A 27,375-nucleotide genomic window follows, 5' to 3' on the forward strand; every position below is an offset into this window, starting at 1 on the left:
AAAGAGAAAAAAAGGGGAAAAAAAGGAAAATATTTTTTTGGCATAAATATGAATGATGTTTTTCCTCCACTTATCAGGACTGAATTAAGTTTGAAAATATATTCCTTTTGTGTTAAAATAGAGCTGTAGGCACAGATGTCTGCAATTTTACTGTCCTTCTAACAAGAATACAAATATATAACCTATTATAGTTAACGTTGATTGTCATTGTTCATAAACATCTATCTGTTTATAAAGGCCTTGCCACTTCTAAAAGAGAAACACATTTTGTCTTTCTGCATGGCTGAAGCTACTGTGTACATTATTATTATTCAGCTGCATGTTCAATAACAGCACTCATGTCCACCTGTGAAAATGTGAGTGGTTAAAGCGATGCTGTGGGCGCACTGCTGAGGCTTCAGCAGTCAGAACAAATCTGTGTTCAGACTCTTCTGCTTAAGCATTACAGATGGGGTTTCTGTGCGTGACTTAGGAGAGGTGGTTCAACTAACAGGGGCCTGGCTGAACAAGGCTCGGGAAAGGGAATGTAATGTTGCTGTGAAAACATCTCTGAAAAGGTGACAATGCTATCTTGAACTAGAAAATCAGCTGGGTGTCTTATGCTTAAATTCACTGAAGTGGCCTGAGTGTTTTTGCTTTGGGGCAGCTGTACATGCTCTTGAGTATGTTTTTTGTCTAACCTAGAAGTATGTGAGGTTGACTTGCAGTAGTGCCTGGAAACACACAAACTTCCCTGATGTGTTTACACCAGTTATTTTTATATGCATTGGTTGGAATTGCGTAGGTGTTTCCTCTAGAATTCTGTCTGAATACTTTTATACATAATGAGATATGGCGTGATGTGAAAAGGATGCTATTTAGGTTGAAAAGTTAAGCCCCTCACTGTTAAGGAATTGACAGATTTACAGTTGCTCATGCCATCTTGCTTTTACCCACACATGTGCCTCTCTCGTGCAGTAAGTGAGGCACATGTTCTGTGGAAAAAATGATATGTGACCGCGTAACTGCGTTACAGTCCAGTTGTTCAGCACACTCCCATTGTGACTCTTTGGTGTGTAGTAATTCTAGGTCTGTCTTTGAAACACAAAAGTCAAGAGCAAATCATGTTCCTTGTTGCTGTGTCAGCTTCCCCATGACCATACATTACCAGTAGCAAAGCTTGCAACTGGACCCTTCAGCATTGCAACCAAGACTCCTGCCATCTGAATTTCAGGGCTGTTGCTGCTGGCTGGCAGCTGGAGATGGCCTCTGTCTCAGGGTGGAAGCTGGGCAGCTGCATCCAGATACTGGCTTTTATGAGGGCTGTGTGTCGTGGTTTAACCTGAGCTAGCAAAACAACCACAGTAGCTCCTCACTCATCCCTTCCTCACCTCCCCCAAATAGGGGAGGAAATAGAAAGGGAAGGGAGAAACTTGGATTGAGATACACACAGTTTAATAAAATAACAAAATACTAATACACTACTAGTAAATATATGTATGAAACAGAAATAAAAGATACTCAGTTCAAGAAGGGCTGGAGAGAGTCCAGCGCAGGGCAACAAAGATGATGGAGAGGAGCATCTCCCTTATGAGGAAAGGCTGAGGGAGCTGGGGCTCTTTAGCTTGGAAGAGAGGAGACTGAGGGGTGACCTCATTAATGTTTACAGATATATAAAAGGTGAGTGTCACAAGGATGGAGCCAAGCTCTTCTTGGTGGCAACCAATGATAGGACAAGGGGTAATGGGTTCAAACTGGAACACAAAAGGTTCCACTTAAATTTGAGAATAAACTCATTCTCAGTGAGGGTGACAGACACTGGAACAGGCTGCCCAGGTAGGTTGTGGAGTCTCCTACTCTGGAGACATTCAAAACCCACCTGGACTCCTTCCTGTGTAACCTCATCTGGGTGTTCCTGCTCTGGCAGGGGGATTGGACTGGATGATCTTTCAAGGTCTGTTCCAATCCCTGACATTCTGTGATTCAAGGCAATTCCTCACAAACTCCATCCGCACCGAGCAGCCAGTCCCAGGAAGCAGCATCTGGTCCTGAACAGCTGATCCCAAAGAGAGAAAAAAGGAAAACAATAGTCAGAAAGGCGCAGAAGCCTCTGCAAAATGGTAAAAGGCTGAACTAAACACCCTGAACAGAACACACCCCGGCTCCAAAAAAAAAGAGTGAAAAGTGCTAAGAAGTAAGAGAGCAACTGGAAGATCCCAACTGTCTTTAAGTATGAAGCATGATACTAATGGGATGGAATACTCTTATTGATCAATCTGGATGTCAGTCAAGCTCTGGCCCACCCATGCCCCGCTTCCTCGATGCCTCACACCTGTGGGCAGAGCTCAGAATGTCAGTTGCCCTCAGACCAGAGCAATTAAAAACATTAACTCTGTGCTGGGGTCTTATCTCTTGTTGTCAAACTAAGTCTAAATAATGACCATGCTAGCTATGGAAAAGAAAGGTTTCTAACTACATGAAGAAAATTGACTCATTTTCAGTCAAACTGGCACTCTGTGACAGAGAACTCAGCCCAGCTTATCTTTCTGTCCCTTAAGTGGACAATTTCAGAGTATGGTAAATGGCAGGAATGTCATTTTTTGAGCTAATGGTCATAGTCTGATGCCAATGGTCATAGGCTTGATTGGGTGACAAACCGCTTGTGGCTGTGGACAGCTGGGAAGCCCACAGCAAGAAGCAGAAGGCTCCTCTAAACAGAAGCATAATCGAAATCACAGCTGAAGAGTTCCTCTGTAAAAACATGAGAGAGAGAAGATGGTTACACAAATTTGCACTAGAATGAAACAATACTTTTCATTCTTCATTCATACTCTTGTTTAAATACCTGTAACTTGTAGATGAGTTGAGCTGCGATTATCTCACAGGTTTTAGGAGACGTATTTTAGTGTGACACAGCAGAGCTTGCCAGTGCCACTGAAATCACCAGCTTCATGCTTCAGAGAACAGCTGATGTTTGGGCTTGGCTGAGCAAACTGGGATGTTTCTGAAGTGACTTCAGCGATCTTTCTGTGAGCCGACAGTTGGCTTGAGCCAGATGAAGCTGAGTAATCAGAAGCTTGCAGCTGAAGTCGGAGCCCTGCAGCTGAAGCATGCCACGGACAGGAGCTTCTATTTCATTTCATTGTTAGGAAATATCACAGAGTTTAATAATTTTGTATTTTTTTGTTCAGAACCTGATCAACTGCTGGGCATTGTGAAACAGCCCATTAAAGCAGATGACCTTTAAAGGTTGCTCTGTGTGTCACTGTTTGTTGACCTTTCCTGGGAACTCTCTTTTCCTTGTCGCAGCCTAAGCATTCCAGCTTTAAATTTTTCTGGTGATTTGCTCCAAGAATAAGTTATAGTCTTTTAATACTCATGAGGAAATCTTAGATAAGTTTAAGACTTTTTATTTTCCATTTTGTAAAAGCAATTGACACTTTTCGATTTTTGTGATGCTAATTTCAAAGTCTTCATTCAGAATTTCTTATTATGTCCTTTGCTTCTTTGAGAAATTGCCGGCAGTTCAGGATACTATTGTCATAAACTCTATAATGTAACTGTAATCTACTGCCTCCTTTTACTTATAAGCTCCATGGAGCAGTCAGAGGGAGTGTGGTGAAGGGCCATCAGTTATATACAGCAGGCACAAGAGTGGTTGTTCATTGTTAGAATAAGTCTGCTTCGTAGTTGCCACTTTTCAGGGATCACCCACTGGATTTTGAGTCATGATTTTGATGGTTTTCTCTTGAAAAACTAGATGTTTTGCATGGTCTTTATACTGCATGATAGCTTTACAGCAAAGGAAGGAAGAGGAGAAAAAAATCTAGATCATGTTCTCCATGAAAATTAAGGAACTGACCAATATTGCAATCTATCCTCTTTGTTTATGAGTGCATTTTTGGTGCTGGATAAAAAGTTCACAGTGCAAATAGTTGCTTCTATTGCTATTGAGTATGAATTCCTCTTTTGTAACAAGAAGCATCTGGGAGCCTTATTCTTGTTGAGCCTTTCTTCTTCCAGTTGGAGGACTCAGACTGGGGCAAAGTTTCATATATGTGCTTAGACTAAAGGAAATGACACCTGAAAATCATAGAATGCTTTGGGCTAGAAGGGAACTTTAAAGCTCATCTAGTCCAACCTCCCTGCCATGAGCAGGGACATCTTTGACTAGATCAGGTCAGAGCCCCGTCCAGCTTGGACTTGGATATCTCCATGGATGGGGCATCTATTAATAACACCTCTCTAGGCAACCTGTGCCAGTACTTTACCACCCCGATTGTAAAAAAATTTCTTCCTCATGTCTAGCCTGAATCTCCCCTCTTTTAGTTTAAAGCCATGACCCCTTGTCCTGTTGTAACAGGCCCTGCTACAAAGTCTGTCCCCATCTTTCTTATAGGCTCCTTTTCAATTACTGAAATGCCGCAATAAGGTGTCCCTGGAGCCTTCTCTTTTCCAGACTGAACAACCCCAACTCTCCCAGCCTGTCCTCATTTTTGTGGCCTTCCTGTGGACCCACTCTGACAGGTCCATGTCTTTCCTGTACTGAGAACTCTAACGAGGTTCAGAATAATGGAGCTATAAAAAGCTACCACATGCAGATGAGCTGAAAGAAAAGCTTTATTTCTAAAGATACACAAAGGGAATGACATAAGCTGTGACTGATGAGGTGTGTCTGATATGTTGACAGTTATCAGGCAAATGGCATTTCATTCCTCTTGCCAGTGATGATGGAGTCCAGCTCAGCATTACAATCTACAGAAGCTGATATAATTTTTCTTGGAAGTGTGGTTTCCTCCTTTTTAGGAGGAAAAATATGAAACAAGCAAATATATATATATATATTTTTTTTTTAATTACATGTTTTCCTCTGTCCATCTGACATGTAAAGTCCTGGCTCCTTTTTCACACCACAGTGATGAGCTTACAAAGCAGTTGTGATGCTTCTTTTCACTATGAATCTGGCAAACTTCTTCAAAGAATAGGACATTGCACAGTATAGTAACCTTTGCTTCTTCCTTTGGAGCTTCTACTGGAAGATCTGGACTTTGAGGCTGATCTCGTGTCCAAAGACTAAAACTCCCATGGGCAGCAGTAAGGCAGAATTGGTTATGTAGTCCATGGAAAATGATTTGAGTATATAGAGAAAGATAGGCATATTGCTCTATGTATCAGACAGTATTTGTGTCTGGTGATTTTTTTTAAATGAGGACTGATCTGGTAAATCATGTGTTTAATGAAATTTAAAGCGAATGAAACTTTGAAATCAAATGAAACTTTAAAAGAGGGGGAAAGAAAAAGATACACAAAAGATACACAAAAGATACACAAGGTGGGAAAAAATCCCATATTTTCTGTAAAAAGGATTATGTACTATGATGGTTGCACAGACAGAAATAAATGCCAAGGCTTAGGTTCTGTTTAGCTGTTTAGGGCAACAGAGCTAATATGTGAATAATGATCCAGCATATCAACCTAGTGGGTTCTCCTAACATCTGTCGTTGAACCCTACCCAGGATATTTGAAAGCAGAACATCAAAAATGAATGTCATCTGGCAGCAGCCAGATCACTACCAGAGTTAAAATAGCCCTGGACATGTAGTTCACGCTGGGTGATATGCAAGTGGTACGTATCCATTTACTGTGGGTGTTGTGGTGAGGTTGTTGGAACTAACAACCAGGCATCGTGTATTTCAGCACCCAGCTCTTGGGTCGTAGATAAAAGAATCTACCTTAGAAAGATATTTAACTTATATTTATCAGTAATGGTATGAGATACTCAGGACTTAGATACTCACTTTGTTAGTTATTGTCTGAATATCATATCTTCGGTGTAATCATATGGTAGTTTGAGATATGTATTATACTTTGCATTTGAAACCGATGCATTTATGTTTGTACATTATGCCATAACAATTTAAAAAGTTTATCCTACAGACAAAAGGTTGTTTGGTCTGAGTCTTGTAGAATTAAAAATATATATATTTTAAGGCTCTGATACTGTTCTTTCTACAAAGTTGCCTTAGTGGTAGTTGCTGTAAGTTAGTGAAGCCTCTCTCTTACAAACAACTGCAGCAGGAGGCCTCAGAGTTGCAGAAATAATAGAATATGATGCATTGAAATGGAAATGAAGACAATAATGTTATAGTCTGGAAAAATCACTTTATAACAAAAAATTGGTTTTATTTTATTATCTCGGACTCTTTTTTAAAATCTAATAACATCTGACTCATTTAGTTATTTGTTATCTTTCACTGTCATATCAATGATATTTTATCAGTGTCCCACATCTGATGTAATTTCACACATCTAGGTTCTGTCTGCTTTTTGCACTTTCTTTGTCAAGTATAATCTCATCTTCTAATAATGACTTTGAAATGTCTGTATAGCCTTTATCAATTTTCTCATCTTACCTAATTTGTACATTTTTATGGAAAACTTTTTAGAATTTATTTATTAAAGTAACTTGGAGTTCCAGGCATGAAATCAGACTTTCTTGTTGAACAAAGTGTAGCTATGTTAACAAAATGACCTCTTTAATTTTCAGTTATTTCCACGTCATGTATGATGTGTAGAACAAAAGGCAAATGGTGATCTACATTCTCACTCACATTCAAAGGTCAGAAAGCCCTGCTGATCAATTTTAACTTGCCTTTAGCAGCATATCACAAAAAAAAGTTTCTTCAACTGGAATATGTTTAACAACTTGTCATTGCCAATTTTTTAATCGTTATTCTTGCAGCAGTGCTATACTTGTGCAACACTGGGAGGAAGGAAAACAGCAAAACTTAATTTGCAAGTAAATCAAGTATTTATGACTTGAATTTAGAGTGGGGCAGAGCTGTTTAGCAAGTAGGAGCGTATGCTATTTTGCAAATAACTTTGCTATAAGGTGAGAAGGAAAACAATCATTATCAAAATACTTTGTTTCTCTGCATTACTGTAGCTTGCAACATGGATAATGATGATAATCTCCTCTCTGGGAGATTATGCATATACAAAGAACCAAAATGCCATTCTTGCTTCAAAGAGCTTTCAATCTCCTTTTAGGTTTTTGTCTTTCTGTGCTTTATTTATATGCATGTTTTTGCCATAATTTAGGATATTCTGATGTGTAATGCATTTATGGAAAGAGAGTTAAAAAACATGTCATGCATCAAACCTATGCCCTGATTGGTGGCAAGGCTGAGCAGGTTAATGAATCAAGAGGAAAAGGTGAGGAATATAAAGGTATTTTCTTTTTCCTTCCTGAAGCAATTTTTGATTGACTTTGTGAACTAGGTCCCCCCTGCCTCATACCCAACAAATTAAAAAAAAAAAAAAAAAGGAAAAAAAGCTTTGTTTAAAAGCAAAAAAAGTTGCCAGAAAGTTTGTGAGATTTTTCTCACTAGTATTATTTGATTTTTATGCATTTCAACACTGCAGTTTGCCACTATTGCATTAAGTAAGCTAGTAGACGCTACCTTCATGGGCAGAATAATCTGCTTTGTATCCACAGACACAATCAAGGAAATTATTCTTTCATTTTCTATATTAGTAAATCCCTAAAAAGTTACCAGGCCAGGAAAAATGCCTTTATCAAATCTGCTGTGAATAATAGTAACAAAAAAAATCATGTGAGTTCTATTGTAATGGAAAAATATCATTCGCTAAATGTGCAGAATATTGTTCATAATGGACTCTGAAGTCCTCTGTCCTTGATCTGTGTATTCCCCAGATGAAACAGCAGCTCCTGTGGTGGCGCACAGTAACTATAGAAACAAATAACATCCACTATGGTTAAGTTAATAAAATGCTCTTGTTTTCTGAAATGCTGTGGGGTGTTTTTTTCTTTTTTAGAAATGAAATATTTGCTGTGCTTCTGGTTGCTACTTCTACTTTAAACAGTTGCTCAAATTCAGTGTCTTAAGTATTAAAATATTCAGCTGGCATAAAAGCTCAAGTAAATATTGAAGCTGTAGATTTTGTTTGCAATGGGATCAGACAGAAACATCCTGCATATTGTGTTATTTCACCATTGAAAGTTGTTCTGTGCTGCAGATTTCAAAACACACCACCAATTATCACACACTACTCCAATTGTTCCAATTAAGCTCTTTTAATATATATTTTATTGGCTGACACAGAATCAGTGTAATATTGTCAAATATTTTTTCTAGTTTGTTGCAAGGTTCATTAAAACCAAAAATAAACCTTTCCTCCTACTTTAAATGAAGTTTGATTTAGTTGATAACTCTGACATTTTTTTATGATAGTCAAATGTAGTGAGTTTTATGTCTTCATATGTTTGTCTTAAGGAAATGTTGTGCAGGAATTGAAAAAATAATCTATTTTGTTTTCTGTTGAACAATTTTGGGATGTCAGTGCAGTGCCTGTATAGGGGAAAGATATATATAAATCCCAAGTGTGTCAGAAAACCACCAGATTATAAGAAAGCATAGTAAATGCAGGGTTATCGGGGCTAACCAGTCTGTGAATTTAGGTGAAGAAAATTACTGTCAAGTGCTATATAAAATGGGATTTTATTGCTTTGGAATTGGGCAATGTTATTGCTCAGCTCTAATAGGTATATAGTGTTTTCAGCTTCAAAATCCAGAAGACACATTTATTTATCAAAAAGAATGGATCATGATGATGCATTCTTGGTCTCACCAAGGTCAGAGAAATATAAGTGATCTCTGACAGTGCCAGAGTGTCCCCCAGATCAGTTTTGAGTGACATAGATGGTATAACTGGGGAGAAACCTGGCCTGCAAGCACGTTTTGGAACATCTTACTGTCAAGTGTCAATGGGCACTGGTTCTCTGTGCCTGACTGGTCTGATGTGGCCTTGTATCACCATGGTATGAGTCATGTGAAGCATCTGAGATGGCACAAAGCTTTCCTAGAAAGACCCTGATGTCACAGGTGGGGTTTGTAGGCAGTCTGAAGTCCATGTGAGCTCTAGGATAAAATATGTTGGTTTTATGGAGCTGAGTCAGAAGAACACCAGGCTTTGGTCTGCTCACAACACCTACCATTTTAAGCAAATATAGGGCATTGCCCTAATTTACATATGTTAATCCTGTTACTCCAACTTGATATCATCTGCATCTGAATATAAAATTTTCTTGCATTTTGCTGTTCAATTCCTGACTGATTCAATAGCGCTAAGCCTTACGGTGCCCGCTACAGCTGTTGCAAAGAACCCAAGGCCAAGTTAGTGAGACTTTGCTAAGGTCCATGAAGGTTTTGCAACTTGTGCATGTTCTGAACATCTTTAGGTCTGAACACAGTTGTGTCCTGGATTTTAAAACCACGTGTTATGCTTTTGTGGTGGTGAAGTGACTTCTCTGACATTCTTCCTCTCTTTTGTAACGTTTCTATTTCTTGTGAAGATTTTTCATTCTAAAATTTTCTGTTTTCTTTAGGGAACAGCACTATTACAGTCTGGAGTCTTACCAGCTCTACCAGGTAGGAGCTCTTAAGTTTTTTGCTTTGTTAAAGAATAATATTTAAGTTCCAAATTGTGATGAGGGAAACTGAAGATTCATGGAAGCAGAATTAAAGACTATATTGAGATGCATCCTGTTTGTGGTTGGTTGTGCTGCTGTAATTCATGGCTGACAATTATGAAATGCATTGTAATCTGTGGTATCTTTGGTTGCAAATATTAACATACTTGTTTTTCCCTTTTGTAATCGAAAGATGCTCAAACTTGTCAGTTTCTGTATAGAGAAACTCACATATTTTAAAGAAAGTCAATAAAATGGTTTTTTTTAGGGTATAGTAACACCAAGGGGAAATTTGATTTACATGTTCAGTGTGCATACACAGTTTTCTAAATAACACAAAAACACAGGAATGTATTCTTACCAGAGGCAACATGAGGATGCTTCTCTCGTGTCAGTGGAACTAATGATCGACCAACAAAATGAGTGCAGGGAGGAAGCTGAGTACCTAGCTGGGAAAGATTATTTAGGCAAAGGTAACACTTTGCATTGTAAATCAGTAGAACATGTTGGTGATCTGCAGTTCCCTGTCTAAAGTGGGCAAATAGATCTGGCACCTCTTGTATCATCATTTTACTTCATAGGTAACATTCTGTAAGTGTTTGGTTTTGTGTGTTGTCTCCATCTTACTTATTTGAGAGATATCTGCAAAGAAGTTGTTTAGAATCTTAAATGTCATTATATTTTGTAAACTGTTTACCTCATAATTCAGTAGGTCCATTAAATTTCTCAGGTTGCTTGCTTCCAATAGACATAGAACAGCTCTTTGTGCTTGGGTTTCTTTATTTCTTTTAAAAATCTTAGAAAACAGGTAAAGAAGTATAGCTGATTGATACTTGTGTGAACAAATCCAGTAAGATACCTAGGATTAGGAGGTGTCTCTGGAGAAGGTCGTAAGTAACTCTATTCCTTTGTGTGTCTTAGCAGGAGGAAATCCAGAGGCATTTAGCAGATCTCGTTCCTAGTTATTCCACTCGAGTCAGTGGAATTACTCTTGATTTATAGACGTCTAAGTAGAAGAACAAATTGGATCATTAACTCTAATTTTATCTTTCCTTCTGGTACTCAGGTTTCTAGTCCTCTAATCAACCCAAGGAAACTGGAGCACTTATGATTAAAGTGTGTGTAAATACAGGGGAACTTGGGTCTATAGCTGCGTCTGGTGGGCACAATATTATTTCTGCATTAATTTCAGTGATAAATTATTTGTGGATGTAAGCAATACCCGACAAAAGGCTTAATACAGACTATGCATACAGATGAAGGAGTTAGTTGTTTTAATAAAACCTATCATTAAGCAAATTGGAAATGCAGAAATACAGGATAGATTTTTAGATCAACAGAAAGGGAAGAGGGAAGATCGAGGAAACTTGAGTGGCTTTTCATGTCTGGTACACTGGGAAAATATTACTTAAGAAAATAACTGAACACTAGTTAGAATAAGTATAAAATGCTTTAGGCAGATGCAGCATCTAAAGCCAGTAGATGAAGTTTCTGTCTGTCTTGGTGGGGTTTCATCTCTCAGTCTTGTTATATAACTGTAGAACTTCATTCTTCAATACAATTCTATTTTTCAGAATACAAAAGAAACCTGTGTTTTGTCTGTCTCATTGTACCATTATTGTTATACTCAGATATTTCCTTCTGAACTATTGTCTTGCATATATGTCAGCATTCCAAGTATAATTGACCCTGGTGTTGCAAAGCTTTCAAAACAGTGTTGTAGCCTTTAAATGTTTTGGTTCCCTCTTGTTTAATCCAAGCCTTTAACTGAAGGTTCCTTGGTGCCGAGCCATAATTCAAACAGTTCTGTTGGACTAAAGGAACAGCATTAGAACCGTTCTGTGTTTCTCCATTATGATTTTTTAATCCATTGTTGATGATGACATACAGGCACACTAATTTGAGGTGACTGCTTTCAAAACCTGTCTTGCACATGTACGTGACAAGATACCTCTACTAGCATGAGCAATTGTACAATGACCCAATACACATCTACAATGTTTGCTAGTGTAGCAGTCTGCTTATTCATAAACACATTTATTTTTTTATCACAGAAAGGATTGTGTTGTATTTTCGTTCAAATACACTGTATGAATACAAACCCACCTCTTCCAGTGCTAAAGGTGCCCATATGTTCTGTACAGTATTTTTGCTCTTGAATGCCACAGTTCTATAGCAAGAAATGAAGTTAAAGAGTCAGAATCAATTTTTATAATAAAATATTTTTCAGTTTATTGGTAGTGAATGTGGGTGATGATATTCTCTTTTTACTGTTAGTTATATATGCTGAGCAATAGACTCAGCAACTCCAGAGAAATGTGTCTAATTCTAATGGCAAGCTGAAAAGTGGTCGTAAATGTGGCAACAATTCTGAATGGTATTGCTAGGTGGAAAGAAAACAAGTTGGATTGGATGATTTAATTATGATTTAAATAATTTGTTTGTCTTTGTTATCAAAAAGCTTCATAAAGCTTGATTAGAAAGACTGAATTAAACTCCTTGCATTTGTAGGGGCAAAGTGCTCCCATTGTTATCATAGCTTTGTGCTGAAGGTCAAGGTGGGGGATTGTTTGGAGTTGTGTGATGTGGGTGTGCCTGCTCTTAGGTGTAGTAGACTACATTCATGGTTATAACGGACCTTGAAATACCATGACAGAATAGAGGTTCAAAAATGTAATTCAGCTCTCCTGATTTCTGAGACTCCTGGATTCTGGAGGCACCTATGTTCAGCACATTTGGTCTAAGAAGCTCTCGTGGGACTTATATAGAATTTTTCATGAACACTTGAGAAATTTTGTAGCCTGATCTAGCGGACGCATTTTCAGAGATCTGTATGTGTGTCCCTTTCTGAGGACCTGCTTATGTGTTTTGAATTAAGGGACCATGAATGAGAAGCACATTCAGTGTTGAGAGATGGAACGAAAAGGTAGCACATTTCTTCACAGAACAGTGAGCTGAAGAGCTTGTCATTATCTTGGTTACCTTTCTGGTACTCTAATCAAAGTACTGTAGGAAAAACAGGGCTGAAGGTGTTGTCTCTAGCTCAAGCCTCTGCCCTGAGGTTAGGATATATTTCTGTGTGTATGTCCGACAGGTGTCTGCTTAGCATGTTCTGCAATAGAATCCTTAATCCACCTTAAATCATCTGAAATTCCTTGCTATTCTTACATTTAGAATGTATTTCCTAACACTTACAGTGTGATTTAGGCCTATTATTTAAATCTTGTGCTACTTGGTAGTTCATTGCAGCAGCTTAGATAGGAACCTCCAGCCCTTACTTATGATGCCTTCATGCTCTCCTTCAAAATATTTGGATTTTCTCACTTGAGTAGAGCTCCATCACAGCTCTCTTGTTTTATGAATGATGTTTAAACCATGATGTTTTACGTGTGGGAGAAATGCCACTAGCTCTGTCCTTGGTTGCCACCCATTCCAACTGAATGGAGAAGGCTGAATCCCAAGGCTCCTATTTAGAGAAGTTGAGAGCTGGAATGGGTTTGCAGAAGGGCTTGGGGACCCTTTGCAGTCCCTGGAGAAAGCATTTCATACAGGCTTTGTGCTCCATATTTCAGAAACCTTTGTCCATTCCAATTAGCTCAGGTAAGCTCAGGATTGCCTGGGCATTCCCAGGAGCCAGATCCAACCTTGAGCATTTCAACACCGAAATTAAACATCTGTAGTGGCAGGTCTGATCTCCCTGTGCTTCTGAGCCGCAGGCACTGGCACTACAAAAGTCAATAGCTGACTGAGAAAATAAGTTAACAAACATCCGCCCATGGAAGCAGCATACTTAAATATTGTTAAGTTTTGTGACTCTGAAGTTGTGTTTCCTTTATTTATTTTTTATTTTTATTTCTTTATTTTTTCTGGTATGTGCAGTTCCATGTTTTCCATATTTCAAAGGAGCAAATCCATCAGCTTCGCAACAGACACTCTTGTTATCTGACAGCCCCTTTACTTGTAATACCAAACCTACACAATGCTTGATGGGAAATGTCCTGAGAGAATTAGTTAAAGAATAAACATAAAACTATGCCGTGGATTGGAATTAGCTGAAATGTCAGCTCAACACTGATTATGAATGTTGTATCTCTATTAAATTGTTCTTAGGTAGGTAGGGAGTCAAAGTAGAGAGATTGAAACAGAGAATAAAATTAAGCATAAACAGGTGATGGGTGCTGGAAACAAACTCAGCTGTCTGACAGCTAAGGTTTTCTAATGGAAAAATAGGCTTTCTTTCATGCATTTTAAATATTTTTAGTGAGAATCTATGCAGCCTGATATTTCTGTCTCAAGCTTAGGAGTAAGCTTTCAAGGGATTAATTGTGAACAGTGAGAAAGAAGAATCTGGGCCATACTGTGTTCATTGTTGTTGCTTAGGTTGAAAATAATTTATAAGTCACAATTTTTTTTCTTTTTTTTTTAGGAAATGTGTTGTCAGCTCTTCAGATGTAGGGAGACAAAGTACACCATGATACTTTTATTGAGCCAATAAAGGACTGTGTGCTGGACAGTGTCCATCATAAATATGTCATACCTGATAGGGCTAAACACTGTAATAAAAGAGCCTTATTATAATGAGAAACTGATCAATAAACCACTGCCATAATACATAACATGGCATGTGTTTTCTTGATTGTGCTTTGTTTTATAAGTGCACTCAAAATAATTCTGTAGGGGAAGAAAAATAGGAGCTCAGCCGATTAAAATACGTATTTCATTTTCAGGCTAAACCTTGGTCTTAGTGACTCCCAGAATCAATTGGGGCCTTGCAGGTGGAGGAAAAAAAAAGTGATTATTTCAGCATTTTTGTTTTTTCCTTCTTCTCCTGTTAAGGAAACACATTATGTGACCTTCATTCTTGGCTGAAATAGATACTGAGCTTCAGATGCATCAAGATTTTTGGAGCAAATATATGTAAAGTATCTTTGAAGTTACATTTTTCAAAAAACAGACACTGAGTTTGCTGGTACATGAAAATGGTAATGATTCTAGCTTAACACTTTTACATTTTTAAGGATGAGATGCTGGGCTAGAATGGCCCTACAGCAAGGGAGGATAAATAATAGCAAGAGGTAGTTTGATCATCTGTGATTCTTTTGGACACACTGAACGTCTTTGTGGAGCAATATTTGAACAGTCACTGTGCTGGAATCCATTCCTAATTTTGAGTGATTTTTCTACTTCCAAAGTTGACTGTTAGAGAGTCAGGAGGCATTTCTGAATATGGTGAAATCTGTAGACCAAGTAAGCGTTTTTAAGCATCCTCTTCGGCTTTTTTGTATTGCAGATAATGCCATTTGATTGGCAGAAAATATATGAAATCACTTTGAAAACTGAAGAGTAACAAACTTACAGAAGTTTTATATAACAATCATACAGCACTAGGAAGCCTATTATTACATTTTCATGAAAAAACCTCCTGCAGTATTTCACCTGTCAATCAGTATCTCCAGCCTTTGGGTGCTCTCTTAAGCAAGGTATCTCTCTTCGGAGGAGATGGAAAAGTTGCTTGGCTAAGTGGATCGAAGTACTTCATAATAAAGGTAGTTTTAATTCAACAAGAAGCAAGAATTTATGGTAGATCATAGTGTTTTCTTCTGTCCTGACTCCTTGTCAGGAAATTTAATAACCCAAACCTTCAGAGTTTGTGACCTTCTCCATGAAGGCAAAGTGGAGGCTGAGCATTAAGAAGTGCTTGCTTGGTAAATACAGTGCAGTGTTGCACGTGTCTATTCACACGTAATGATAGGTGACAGGATCCGAAAATGTAAAGTGTCTGGGCTCAATTTATAGCATGTATTTCCCTTTCCCTTCCCTTTCCCTTCTTCTTTTTTCATGTCTCTTTCTTGTAGCACATGTCCTGTAAACTGTGCTTATTTTTGAAGACTTGGCACAAAAAAAAGACTATGAAGTTAGAAAAATGTTTCAAGTGGTGGTTGTCCTCATTGAGCTACATCAGACATTTTGAGTCTAATCATATGTAGGAATGCAAAATATTCTGTAGCGTATTTTCATTTTGTCATATTTTGAATATCTTCTTCCTCTTACACACTGAGGAAAGTAGAACAGAAATAACTCTCTTGATGAGCCACTCAGTTTTAACAAAGACGTGAGCAAGTCAGTCACACAGAACTGGATGGCAGGGGAAGCTGGAAAAATTATTCTTACAATCCCTTGTAAGACAAAAAGAGTGATGGAAGGGAGTGTCCATCTCTTGCTGGATGCTTTATACATTCAGAAATTCATCTTGCTACCTTGATTTTTCCATTCTTGCAGAAAATATCCTAAGATTCGTGAATAAGAAACAAACCAGTTTACATGGTAGATATAAAGAAGGAAGAAAATATATAGGTTGGTCTCTGTTGACATGTCTTTATATTACTCAGTTCAGAGCTTAAAAAAAAATTCCATGAGAGATTTGACAATGTAAATATTTGTTAGGTGTGAGATTTGAAAATGAGGAAAATGCAACAGGTCAAATCCTGAAGCATTAACACAGTTCTTTTAAACCGGCTCCTAATGGGAAAACTTCAACTTGACCATAAGTGGGCTGGAATCCCTGTTTCCTGTGGAGTGATTTCTATTGAATTACATTAAGTTTTTGAGGGAGAAAAATACCCCACACCAATTTTGTAATGAAGCTGCAATTAGTGTAAAGGTACAATCTTCAAATTAAGGTAAGGCTTTCAGCTGCATAAAGCATATTCTGATATTCTTAATAATGCAGAGACAGGATTCTCTGAGGTGAGAAAAATTAAAATAAGTAAATCAGTCCAAGGCATCATAATTTCTGTCCTATTTTTGCATTTATTTTTATCATCAATCTTGTTAAAAATAAAATTTCAAACAATATTTTTAGTGGTTAAGTCCTCACCAGAGTGTATAAAGATTCTACAATCTGATATCATTTGTTAAAATACAAAATCAGTTTCTCAGTATGGTGTGCCTGAAAATTGATGTACCTTTGTATTATGTGGATATTTGGTTTTATGTACACAAAGTCTTCACAACTAAAGGTTTTAGGCCAGTTGTGCACTTCTGAAATAGGTGTTTATTATTTTTTTAATCAATTCTCCTCATTAAATTAAATAATCTGTGGGTTTTGTTTAGATTTATTTTATGAAAGTGTAAGAATAATTTTTGTAAGTGTGGAAATTATTAGAATTAGAAAAAAAATGTATGAATGTATAGTTTATACAGGGGAATAATTAAGAAGTTACCATTTTCTTTAGACTTTTAGGTCCTGCAGATTTCTTAGGTATTCGAGGCTGCTATTTATCTTACAGAGCTTTTTCATGTCATGTAAGAATCTCAACAATTTTTGGATGCTATTTTAAAAACAATTTGCAGAGAAGTGTCTCACCTGCTCAAAGACGATTCACCAGTTTAGTGTTAAATTTATCCCCGATCCCCAACACCCAGCAGCACATGGCACAGCTGCCCTGTCACCAGTGGCAGGGTTGCTCATATGCTCAACCTTCTACCTTATTTCTGTCAAGTACCATTTACTTACACAAGAAGTTCCCTTGAAATTATTCGTATCAGGAAAAAAAATGCTGGTGCATTGATGCCCATGGTGACAGCAATAGAGACAAGACATTCATGGCTGGATAGGCACAATGCTAACCAAACAGGTAGGTATAACGATGATTAGTTTCCTGGGTAAATAAAGAAGGGATGTGTGTTTGTAGACAAACCACACCACACAGAATCATAGAATCATTTAGAAAAGACCTTTGAGATCATTGAGCTCAACTGTGAAACTAACACTCCCAATCCTACTAAACCATAGAATCACAGAAACCTAGAATGTCTTAGTTTGAAAGTGACCTTAAAGATCTTCTAGTCTCAACTCCCCTGCCATGGGTAGGGACACCTTCCACTTGACCAGGTTGCTCGAACCCTTGTCCAGCCTGCTCTTGAACACTTCCAGGGATGGGGCATCCACAGCTTCTCTGGGCAGCCTTTTCCAGCACCTCATTACCATCAGGGTGAAGAATTTCTTCCTTATATCTAATCTAAGTCTACCCTCTTTCAGTTTAAAGTCATTACTCCTTGTCCTGTCACTACAAGCTCTCATAAAATGGCCCTCTCCAGCTTTCTTGTAGGTCCCCTTGAGGTACTGGAAGCCTGCTATAAGATCTCCCTTAGACCCTCCTCTTCTGTAGGCTGAACAACGCCAACTCGGCCTGTCTTCATCAGAGATGTGCTCCAGCCCCCTGATCATCTTTGTGGCCTCCTCTGGACTTGCTCCAACAGTCCATGTCCTTATGTTGGCAACCCCAGAGCTGAACCGTCCGCAGGCGGAGTCTCACAAGCGCAGAGTAGAAGGGGAGATCACCTCCATTGACCTGTTGGTCACACTTCTTTTGATGCAGTGCAGGATATGGTCGGTTTTCTTGGCTGCAAGTGTTCATTGGGGGGTCATGTTGAGCTTCTCATCAACCAAGACCCCCAAGTTCTTCTCCTCAGGGCTGCTCTCAAGCCATTCCTTGCTCAGACTGTATTTGTTCTTGGGATTGCTCTGACCCACGTGCAGGACATTGCACTTGTCCTTGTTGAACTTCATGAAGTTCACACGAGTCCACCTCTCAAGGCTGTCAAGGTCCCTCTGAATGGGGGCCCTTCTCCCCAGTGTGTCGACTGCACCACTCAGCTTGGTGTCACAGGCAAACTTGCTGAGGGGTCACTCAATCCCACTGTCCATGTTGCAGACAAAATATGTTAAACAGCACCAGTACCACTACTGACCCTTGAGGAATGCCACTCGTCATTGGTCTCCACCTGGACATAGAGCCATTGACCGCAACTCTTTGAGTGTGACCATCCAGTGAATTCCTTACCTACCGAGTGGTCTGTTCAGTTTTCTGAATTGCTAACTCTTGTTTCCTCAAACTTCCATTATCTAATAATGTATGTGAGACAGCATCTGCTGATCTGCATAGGGCTGGGGAAAGGAGACTCGACTGTGCCATCTGACGTGTCCTTGGTAAAGCTTTCCTGGCTGTAATGCTTGTATTTCACAAGAACGAGCTATGACCTGAATTGCAACCCCATGGAAGCTAAATCCTTCACCTACCCTTTACCCTGCCCCTGTTTCTGTAGGCATGTCTAAAACTGGACAGTGGACTACTGAAGTGTGATACAGTTCTTCCCATTAACTCAATAATCCAATCTGATGAGATTTTAATGAATACTTCAAACTTTGTGGATGCCAAAGCTATGTTATGGATTGGAAAGGCAACTACCCACTCAGTGTTCATTGCCATTTTACTCCTCAGTTCAAGACAACTATCTCTGTAAGTAAGGTAGTACTCTCCACAAACAGGGAGGCCAGTATCCTGAAGTTTTGTAGAAGGTATCCTTTCTTTCTAAAGAAAGAAAACAACAAAATTAGATTATACTGCTTCAATCTCAGGATAAAGAATTTAGGGGAAAGAAAAAAAGGTATGTTGCTTAAATGAAGAACAATGATTTGCAATTCTTATTCATTTTTTTTCTTGATGTTTCAGAAGCATCTAGTAAAATGCTGAGGCACAGCATGTATCTAATAATAGCAACAGATATTTAGATTTAATGTGAATATCTCTCTTTGAAAGCAGGTGGTGCTTCTGTCATGGCAGCTTCTGGGTCTTTGAAAGTACACAGAGGGCACAGTCTCCAAGCTGGTAGGTATAAGTGGTTATGAGGTATGTGTGTGCATGTGAATTTAAATTAATTTAAACTTAAATGATTTTAAACTTCAGAAAATGTTAAAGGTAATGTATGGCTTGATTCCCTATTGTAAGGCTTACGTATTTCTTTGGGTTTTTTGCTTTGCAGGGTTTGTGTTAAAAAGACATTGACAGATGGGATAAGTTTAGAAGAGGCAGTGACAGATGAGATAAGTGTCACAGCATAGGCAGAAATCTCATCCACAGCAGGAAAATGCTGCCAGCACCTTAACAAAGGGCACCCACCAGAAAAACCCACCTCAGGCCATAAGAAATCGTGTATACTAGAAATTATATAGTGCGAAAAAAACCCGAAACCATCACATTTAAAGGTACTACTACAGTATAATGGAGAAAGAAAAAACACCAGCAGATAAAATTATGTGTTTTTGTCATTAAAAATGAATCCAAATATGTTCATTCTATGAGCATAGCATTTTTACTTGCCTTGTTTTAACTGGGGTGGAGTCTGAGATCATGAGGGAACCTGGACGTCTTTTTTTCAGCTTAGTCCTCTGGAAGGACTGATGATGTTGTGCAATCTGGTTTCTTGCAAAGATCATTGTTTGTGTATGCAAAGCAAAGTTGTCTTTGGAAGGGCTAGTTTAAGCATTCTCTGCAGAGATTTGTCAGAAATCAAGAAGTTCGCCATCATGCTGGAGGTGGAATTTTAAAAAGAGTCTTCCAGATGCTCCCAAGATCACCCACACACTTCTCCCTGATTCATACATTCAAGGTGGCTTTGCTCCAGCATCGATGTATAGCAAAATACACTGTTGCCTTCAGTGGCCTTCAGTGTGAATACTTGCAAAAATGTCCCAACGTTTATTTCCTTGCTGTTGCGCCCATTAGATAACGCTGGCATCACCACCACAGAAAGGCCAGCAGTAGCCAGCCACTCCTTGTACTTTCTAAGATTTTTCAGTGTGATTATTCAGATTAGAAGGTTACAAATCGGAACCAGAAAATCATATGATTTTCCCTGATTGTGCAAATTCCTAACTCCAAAGCTGTTGATGGTGCTCCTGTATTCTAGGTCCTAAAGGTGGTTATGAGATGCTGACACTTCCTGCAGAATCTGGAACTCCTACCAACCCTGAGGAACCTGGTGAGTACAAGTCATTGCAGCCAGCTGCACAAGAGGACACTAACATCTCCTATTTATGGTTGTGATCTCTTCTAAACATTTCTTTTTGAGGTATTTTTTTCCATTCGAACGTGTCAACTTTACATGAATGCTCACACACTTATTTCAGGGCTGTGTTTATGGTGTTGATTTTCTTTCTGCATTATTTATCACACATTTCTGAAAATGGTGCCTACATAGGATAAAAAATATGAATAGCTAGCACTTGCTGAAAGAAAGGCTGAAACACCAGTTTCAAATATCATTCTCTTCTTTCCTCCCCAGTCATACTATCTTTCCCTTTCTTTGTATTCTCATTTCAATGTCACTGCACTTTCTCTTTTACTCTTCTGTTATTTGCTTAACTATATTTTTTTCTTCCTACCTTTCTTCCCTTTCTTCTCAAGCAATCATGATATCCTGCCAATTCTTTCAGATGTCTCTGAGTTGTAACTGTGTATTTTGGTCTGGTTTTCTCCCAAATTCTCCCTCCATAATGATCTCAGATACTGATCCTCTGACCCCGCTTGTAAGCATATTCTCCCTTTGCCCACCCAGAAAGGATGGCTGAAAGCTCTGCCTCTGTCGATGGCTCTATGTGTGTGCCTTGTTTTCTTAGGAGGAGCTTTTGACTGTCTTGTGTTTTTCAAATAAACCTTTCTCTTCAAACAAACATAAGCCAGTTTTTATTGTCTAATGACCTGGGTTTTTCTTTTAATTTGAAGGAAAAATGAAAAGCCAAGTATTTATATGTTTACAAAGAAAGCAGTTTCCAGTAAGAAAGCACAGACTAAACAACAGAAGACTTTTCCTTCCACTCTAGTTTGCCCAAATTTGTTTTTTTGTCCTTTGAGAAGAATATTTGTTGACAGGGATTACGTTGTTCTGTGTGTTTCTTTTGCTTTTCTTGCACAAAGCCCTACCAACTAATATATTTTTTTCTCCATGTGTGTTGTTTTAGTTCTCAGGAAAGTCACTTGGCTTGTCTGCATCAGGTATGACATTCAGCTTCCTGAAACCTTTCAACTATGTAGGTCTGGAGAGAAATGTGCTAGTTTTCATGCTAGCTAGCTTTGAGGAGACTTCACTTGAACAGTGTATAGAAAGACTTCAAAAATTATCTTTTCCTTCATGCCTATTCATGACTCTGTGTTAGTCCTTAAGACGGTAATTTGCTTACAATTTTAACTATTTAGGATGCAGGTTTTCAATGCTATGGTTCTGCCGAATCCCTGTTAGCACAGTCAGGCCAAATTTCTTTGAAATACTTTAAAGAACTATCAAGGATGATTTCTGAGAATGACATTTGATGAAGATATAGAAATTTCATTTTTTTCCTGACACCTGGTTTTGGAACAACAGCTTGAAGTCTGATGGTCAGAAAAATGTTCAGTTACGCCATAGATGTTCCTGTGTTTTCTTTATGAAAGTCTGGCAGAAAATGGGCCGACTTTCCTCGCTTTAAAGATTTTGGATTGCCTAGCAGACTCCTCTGATTTAAATAGCTTAATCCTGGAGATATTCCATTATCCTGGAACCTGCTGTAGCCTCTGACAACTCTTACTGTTGCCTGACTTTGTATGAGCTATCTCTGCTATTCATAACACAGCCCGAGAAGAAGAAAAAGTTCCCCTTAATGGTTATTCACCAGTGCTGTTAGTTGGATATAAGAAGTAATTCTCTCCCGGCCTCTAAAAACTTTTGGTCACCTACTGCCTTTCCATTCACATCTCGACAGTGTCTGAATAAGCAGAAAAGCAAAACAGTGATTTGGACAAATAAAGTTTTGATAGGAGGTTTATGTAGGGACAAAGAAAGGGAGAACTTCAGGGAACGGGGGAACCTGGAAATGATATGATTTTTCCTCTGCACTCCTCTGTGTCAATTGACTTCACAGCAGAAAGTATTTAAGGGAAAGAACTTCAACTGGACTGGACAGGCAGGTGATTGCTAACCTGCTGAGCAGGACAATGAGAATGTGACTCAAAGACTTGCCCAAGCACAGGAGGAATACAGGTGCGTATTTGGGTCTCCTGTAGCCCAGTCAATCCTGATAAGTCGCTTGGCATTCATGGATCAAAAAATCTAGATGTAGGTATCTGATGTCAGGAACGAGTTGAAGGCTGAAATGCCTGGTTGGCCAGTGAATGGAACATTCAGCTTCCACATTCTCTCTTAGTTTCACTTCTGATAAGTTTAGAATAATTGAAAGTCAGGCTAGAAGAAGTCTTGAGAATTCTTCCAGTAGACAAAAAAAGTTGTCATTAAGTCAGAATCACTTTATAGAGAACTGTTTCCTGGTAGGTGTTAGTCCATCTCTTTTTTAGAAATTTCTAGATACAGAAATTGTTCAGCCTCTGTGAGATTTCCTCTAGTGTTCTTGTGATCTTTACTATTAGAAAGGTTTTCCCACTGTCTAATTTGCTACTTTTTTCCTGCAATTGAAGTCTTTTATTCCTTGGTCTGTCCCCACTTGGCATTGTTCTTTTCTTTTTCAACTCATTACAGGGAAGCCTTCCCCTTGCTTTAAACAGTTCTTCAGTCCCTGTTGTGAGGACATAATTCTTGAACTTTACTCTTGCAGACGATATAATAGTTCACATCTTCCCAGAACAGATTGCTTCATATAAAGCTTTACTAACCTGTGTTAGAGCTGAAAGCCTTGTGAGGGAGTGTTGCACATGTTGCTTCTGTTTGATAATTCCTGCACAGTGTTCACTTTCTGTCACAACAAAGCGAGCTCACTCGCTGTGGTCTGTGGCCTTCTGCACAGATCCTGACTTGATCAGACTCTGAGAGTCTTTTCTGTAGAAGCCTTTGTCTTCACATGTCCCATCTACTACTGAGAAACGTACTGTTTGGCAAGCTGAGTTGTTGCCGCTGAATGTTTGCTTTGAGAACATTTGATTGAACATCCTGTTTTTATGAAATGCATCGTTGGTCACTGCCAACAGTGTCTCTGATAATGTGTTACTTATTCTAGAAGGAGCAGTAGGTTATTCAGGTGATGTTCCTGCATCAGATCGACCCCACAGCGAGACAGCCACCTATGTGAATATTCCTGTTAGCCCTACTTCCAAAAAACAACTTCATTACATGGAACTGGAACTTCAAGAACCTAGCACAAGCATAAGAGGTAAGGAAGTCTACAGTACCATTGGAACAGCAAAGGAAGTAGTAATGCGAACTCTAGTGGGAATCTCAGTTTCTTGTCTACCCATAGGCTCTTGCTAACAGAGGCGTTGAACCCTGGTACATTTGTGAGTCAGTTCTTGGAACTGCCAACTCTTTTGGAAAAGATTTTTGAGCAATGAGGTTCTATAAGATGTTGCATCCCTCTCACAGGTGCATTGTATATGCACTCCTCCTAAAGCGAACATTTCTGTGTCTGTGGAGTCTGACAGACGGACTTGATTTGTGTTCTCAAGGTTTTTGTCACACATATTAGGACTACACTTACTTAATTGGCCTTGGTTGGCTTCAGAAACAGGGCTGTGGGTGTAGGTGTAGGGGGCTTGCTCCTGAAGACACTGACTCTGTAGTCATGCAGCAGATGCTTGAGAATAGAACAAAGTGTTCTATCTGTTCTATCCATGAGGATGTGTGAAAGTGCTACAGAGAGGAAAGCAGTCCAATTATTTGATTTTTTTTTTATTATTTTTTAATTTTTTTTTTTTTTAGTTTTTTGTCTGGATCTGGGTATTTTATTTCTAATTCTTAATGGGCAATTAGCACATAAACATGCATCATAGCTATCATGTATTATCATTTGGACATGCATCCTTCCTTACAGAAAACCTCTAATCAGGATGTGGCCTTTAACTGCTCACACATGGTATTAATGGGTTTTCCATGTATAGTTTTCAGCTAACGAGATTTTAATTCATATACTTTTAATTTCAGCAAGTTTTATTAACTTTGAAATGCTAGTGTTTTCCCCTTTGGTTCTTTATATGGCTCTAGTTAAATAATTCTAAGGTTCTCCCAGACTTTGATGTATTCTCCATACAACATCCTGTTGAGATATAAAAGTGATGGTTTCTCTTCTTTTTAAAGACAGTGAACCAACGCATTAAGACATAGTTTCTTAAAAGTCAGCCACCCTCCTGTGCTCAACTTGAATAACTGAAGGTGCCTCTTATGTCCATGAATATTTTATTTTGCCATACTAAAGTTTATCCAGCCTCCAGAGTTGTACCTTTGCCTAGACAGACCTGTTCTGCTCTCAAACACATTGAGCAGCTTTAATCTCCCTTATTGCTAATTATTGGGTTAAATTGTCGTTCTGCCTAAAGCTGAAGGTGGCTGATCTGGTAAACCTTCAGAGCACCTGTTCCACACAAAGAAGAATCCCTGCCAACTGCCCTACCAATGGCGTTTGCTTTACAAATACCAGGTGCTATTAATTTACTTACTAGTAGCTTGCTGATGAAGCCTCCCAGAAATGGGAGAGCTGAATTCAATTTTGTCTTCTACCAGGAAGAGTAGAGGTGGAGACTCAAACCTGGGCAGAAATACATGTGGTTCATTTGCTTACTTGAAGAAAACCAGATAGCAAAAATATGGATGTAACAAAGCTTTTGAGGGTTTTATATATATATTTTTTCCCAGTTGTGGTTATCACCTTACCCCCTTTATAGAGCTTGCTTTAAGACTAGACCAAGATCATCTAGGAAATCTATAGAAGAAGTGTCTCAATAGCTTAACCCTGGGTCAGTTTTACCCAGGAATATGAGAGGGGTGAAGCCTTTTACATGGTTTCATTTGGTATTTCAGGGAGTGGATCATCCCGATATGCACAGATTGACATTGCAGCCACCGAGACAGCCCACAAAGTGGGGACGCAGCACGCCCAGTGCCGGGAGGAACGCCTGCAGGAGCTCGAGCAGAAGAAGAAAGGGGCTCAGCAGTGACCTGTTTAGGAAAGAACTCTTTGCTCACCATAAACTGGTACTAATTTATCTTCCAAAATATTTGCGTTTATTTTCAAAATACTCATGCAAGAAGCTGCCATTACTTATTGCACCTATGCCAGATTCATTCCAATATCTTGATTCCTGATTGGAAAGCTGGTAGCATGAGGGGTGTGTGTGGTCTTTCTATTTTAATTTGGTTGTAAAGTTCTGATTTTTTCTTTTTTTCCATATGCAATGACAGATGTAAGTTACCTTTTTCCATAATTCTAAAATCCTGGAGAAACTGGAACTAATTCCAGTGTTTATTAAATGGTGGCATTTTCTTTAAAAATGAAGAACTAGAATGTGTGCGGATAAGGGAATGCGAGTGTGTGCATTGTAAGAGTACACATATGTTCGCATTTGTGCATATGTATGTAAGCACACATTACTGATAAAATATATGTATATATCTGAGTGTATAAAATATGTAAAGCCTCTATTAATATATTAATGGACTCTTACAAAAGCAAGAACATTCATGCCTGATTTTTTTGCAGGCACAATTTTTTTCAATTTATATGCTTATTTATGGACATGCTTAACTTTACCTATGGGTAATTCAGTTTTATAACTCACCAAGAGTTCTTTAGCTTTGGCTGAAGTTGCTCAGATTTAAAGCTGCAGTGTCAGGGATGCATAGGTGTGTGCATACAGACAAGAGCACACACAAACAAGTTACTTTATTTAATTATGTCTATAAACCAAAGTAATGTGAAGGGACATTTTGGGTGCTTCTGTTCTTAGAAACCCTGTGTCGAACCATAGCTCATTTCATAGTTGCTGAGTACCTGTAATTATTAGCAATTTTCCTGGAGTTGAACATGTGTATCACTTGGCAAATCAGGTGTCAGGTTTCTCATACAGAATATCTTAAAATCAAGGTATTCTAAAGAAACATTCAGTTTTGAAAATTGAGTCCTTTATTTACATCTTAAAAACTATTCCCGATGTAAACCATCATCAAAAGCAGATCATCTACCTTGAATGTAAATAGTTCATTGAATAAATCTCTGCTGTCACTAAATAGCATAAAATCAGTTCTGTGTAAAAGGATGATGTTTTCAGAGATGCTACAGAATTGAGGCACAACAGATGTTCTATTGTAATATAGGTTTATCCAAAAGTCTTCGACTTCTTGCTTTTGTACAGTGAGATTGTACAATTTAAAACTTGACATAGTTTCTGTTGCATTGTCTATGTAATTCTTGTGTTCTGTGTATTTGTCCCGATACAAAATGTTATTTAAATAAAATGTTACTGCAGTAACAAAGCAGTGTACTTACGAAGAAAACAAAATCTTAGCCTGCAATAACACATCAGCTTTGGCTCCCAGAAGGTATCAGGAGTGAAATCTTGGGTATTATGATTTTTGACTGTGTCCTCTTAAGACAAAATATCACAGCCCAGTTCTGTTTTTCAGGTTTGCGTTGTAATTCATATTGGTGAGTGGAAGTTTTGTGCCAGTGAGGGGGTTTCACTAAGTGACTCAGAAGGAGAGGTGGGTGTTTGTTTCTGAGGCAAAATTTGACTTATAAATTTACTTGAATGTAGCCTCAGCAATAATGTAAAATATCAGAAATCTCTCAAATAAATAAAAATGTGTCTGAGAGTTGACAATTGGCATTGTCATCTGTCCTGTGCTAAGATGTAATTCTCTGTTTATCAGCCTGCCATAGTTCTGAAGGGAAAAGAAAAATACTTGTTATGACATTCTCAGTTTAAACAATTATTATTATTATTATTATTATTATTATTAGACAAATAGACAGTGGTGATCTGCTTTGTTAACACATATTCAGTATAACTGGAATAGCCTGGACTTTCTTACAGTTTCTGGGACCATATTTATTTAATTGAACAGATCCTTATTGCCTCACAACCCGTTAAGAAACTAGTTTCCTCATTTGAACAACAGGAGCTCACAGGAAGTCTTTTTCCAAAATAAATAAAACAATGTGGCTTCAGTTTCCAGTTCTGACCTTGGGAAAGCACAAGTCAAACCATAATCCTATGAGCAGGCCTGTGCCCACTGTGTAGCTGCCATGGGTTAACTCTAGTACCACTGTTAATGTACGATAGTTAGGGGTTTATTCATATGCCTTG

The 27,375-nt window shown here is 38.4% G+C and overlaps 1 protein-coding gene across 7 annotated transcripts in view; it reads left to right on the plus strand.

Annotated features, from left to right (window-relative positions):
- DOK7 (docking protein 7) overlaps positions 1-26,889 on the plus strand; it is a 66,290-nt gene extending 39,401 nt beyond the window's left edge. For 3 of the 7 annotated variants that reach the window (XM_065060453.1, XM_065060448.1, XM_065060450.1), the window contains 5 exons: positions 9,389-9,431; positions 19,075-19,143; positions 20,225-20,296; positions 23,298-23,450; positions 25,091-26,889. In XM_065060453.1, coding sequence (XP_064916525.1) covers positions 9,389-9,431; positions 19,075-19,143; positions 20,225-20,296; positions 23,298-23,450; positions 25,091-25,227 — 474 coding nt within the window. In that variant the 3' untranslated portion in view covers positions 25,228-26,889. Of the gene's footprint in view, positions 1-9,388; positions 9,432-19,074; positions 19,144-20,224; positions 20,297-21,275; positions 21,310-23,297; positions 23,451-25,090 lie in introns of all 7 variants that reach the window. The other 4 variants (XM_065060449.1, XM_065060451.1, XR_010472101.1 and 1 more) reach the window with 3 other exon arrangements.
- Positions 26,890-27,375: the final 486 nt, after the last annotated feature.

The sequence above is a fragment of the Columba livia genome, chromosome 4, assembly GCF_036013475.1.
Source record: "Columba livia isolate bColLiv1 breed racing homer chromosome 4, bColLiv1.pat.W.v2, whole genome shotgun sequence".
Taxonomy (NCBI): domain Eukaryota; kingdom Metazoa; phylum Chordata; class Aves; order Columbiformes; family Columbidae; genus Columba; species Columba livia.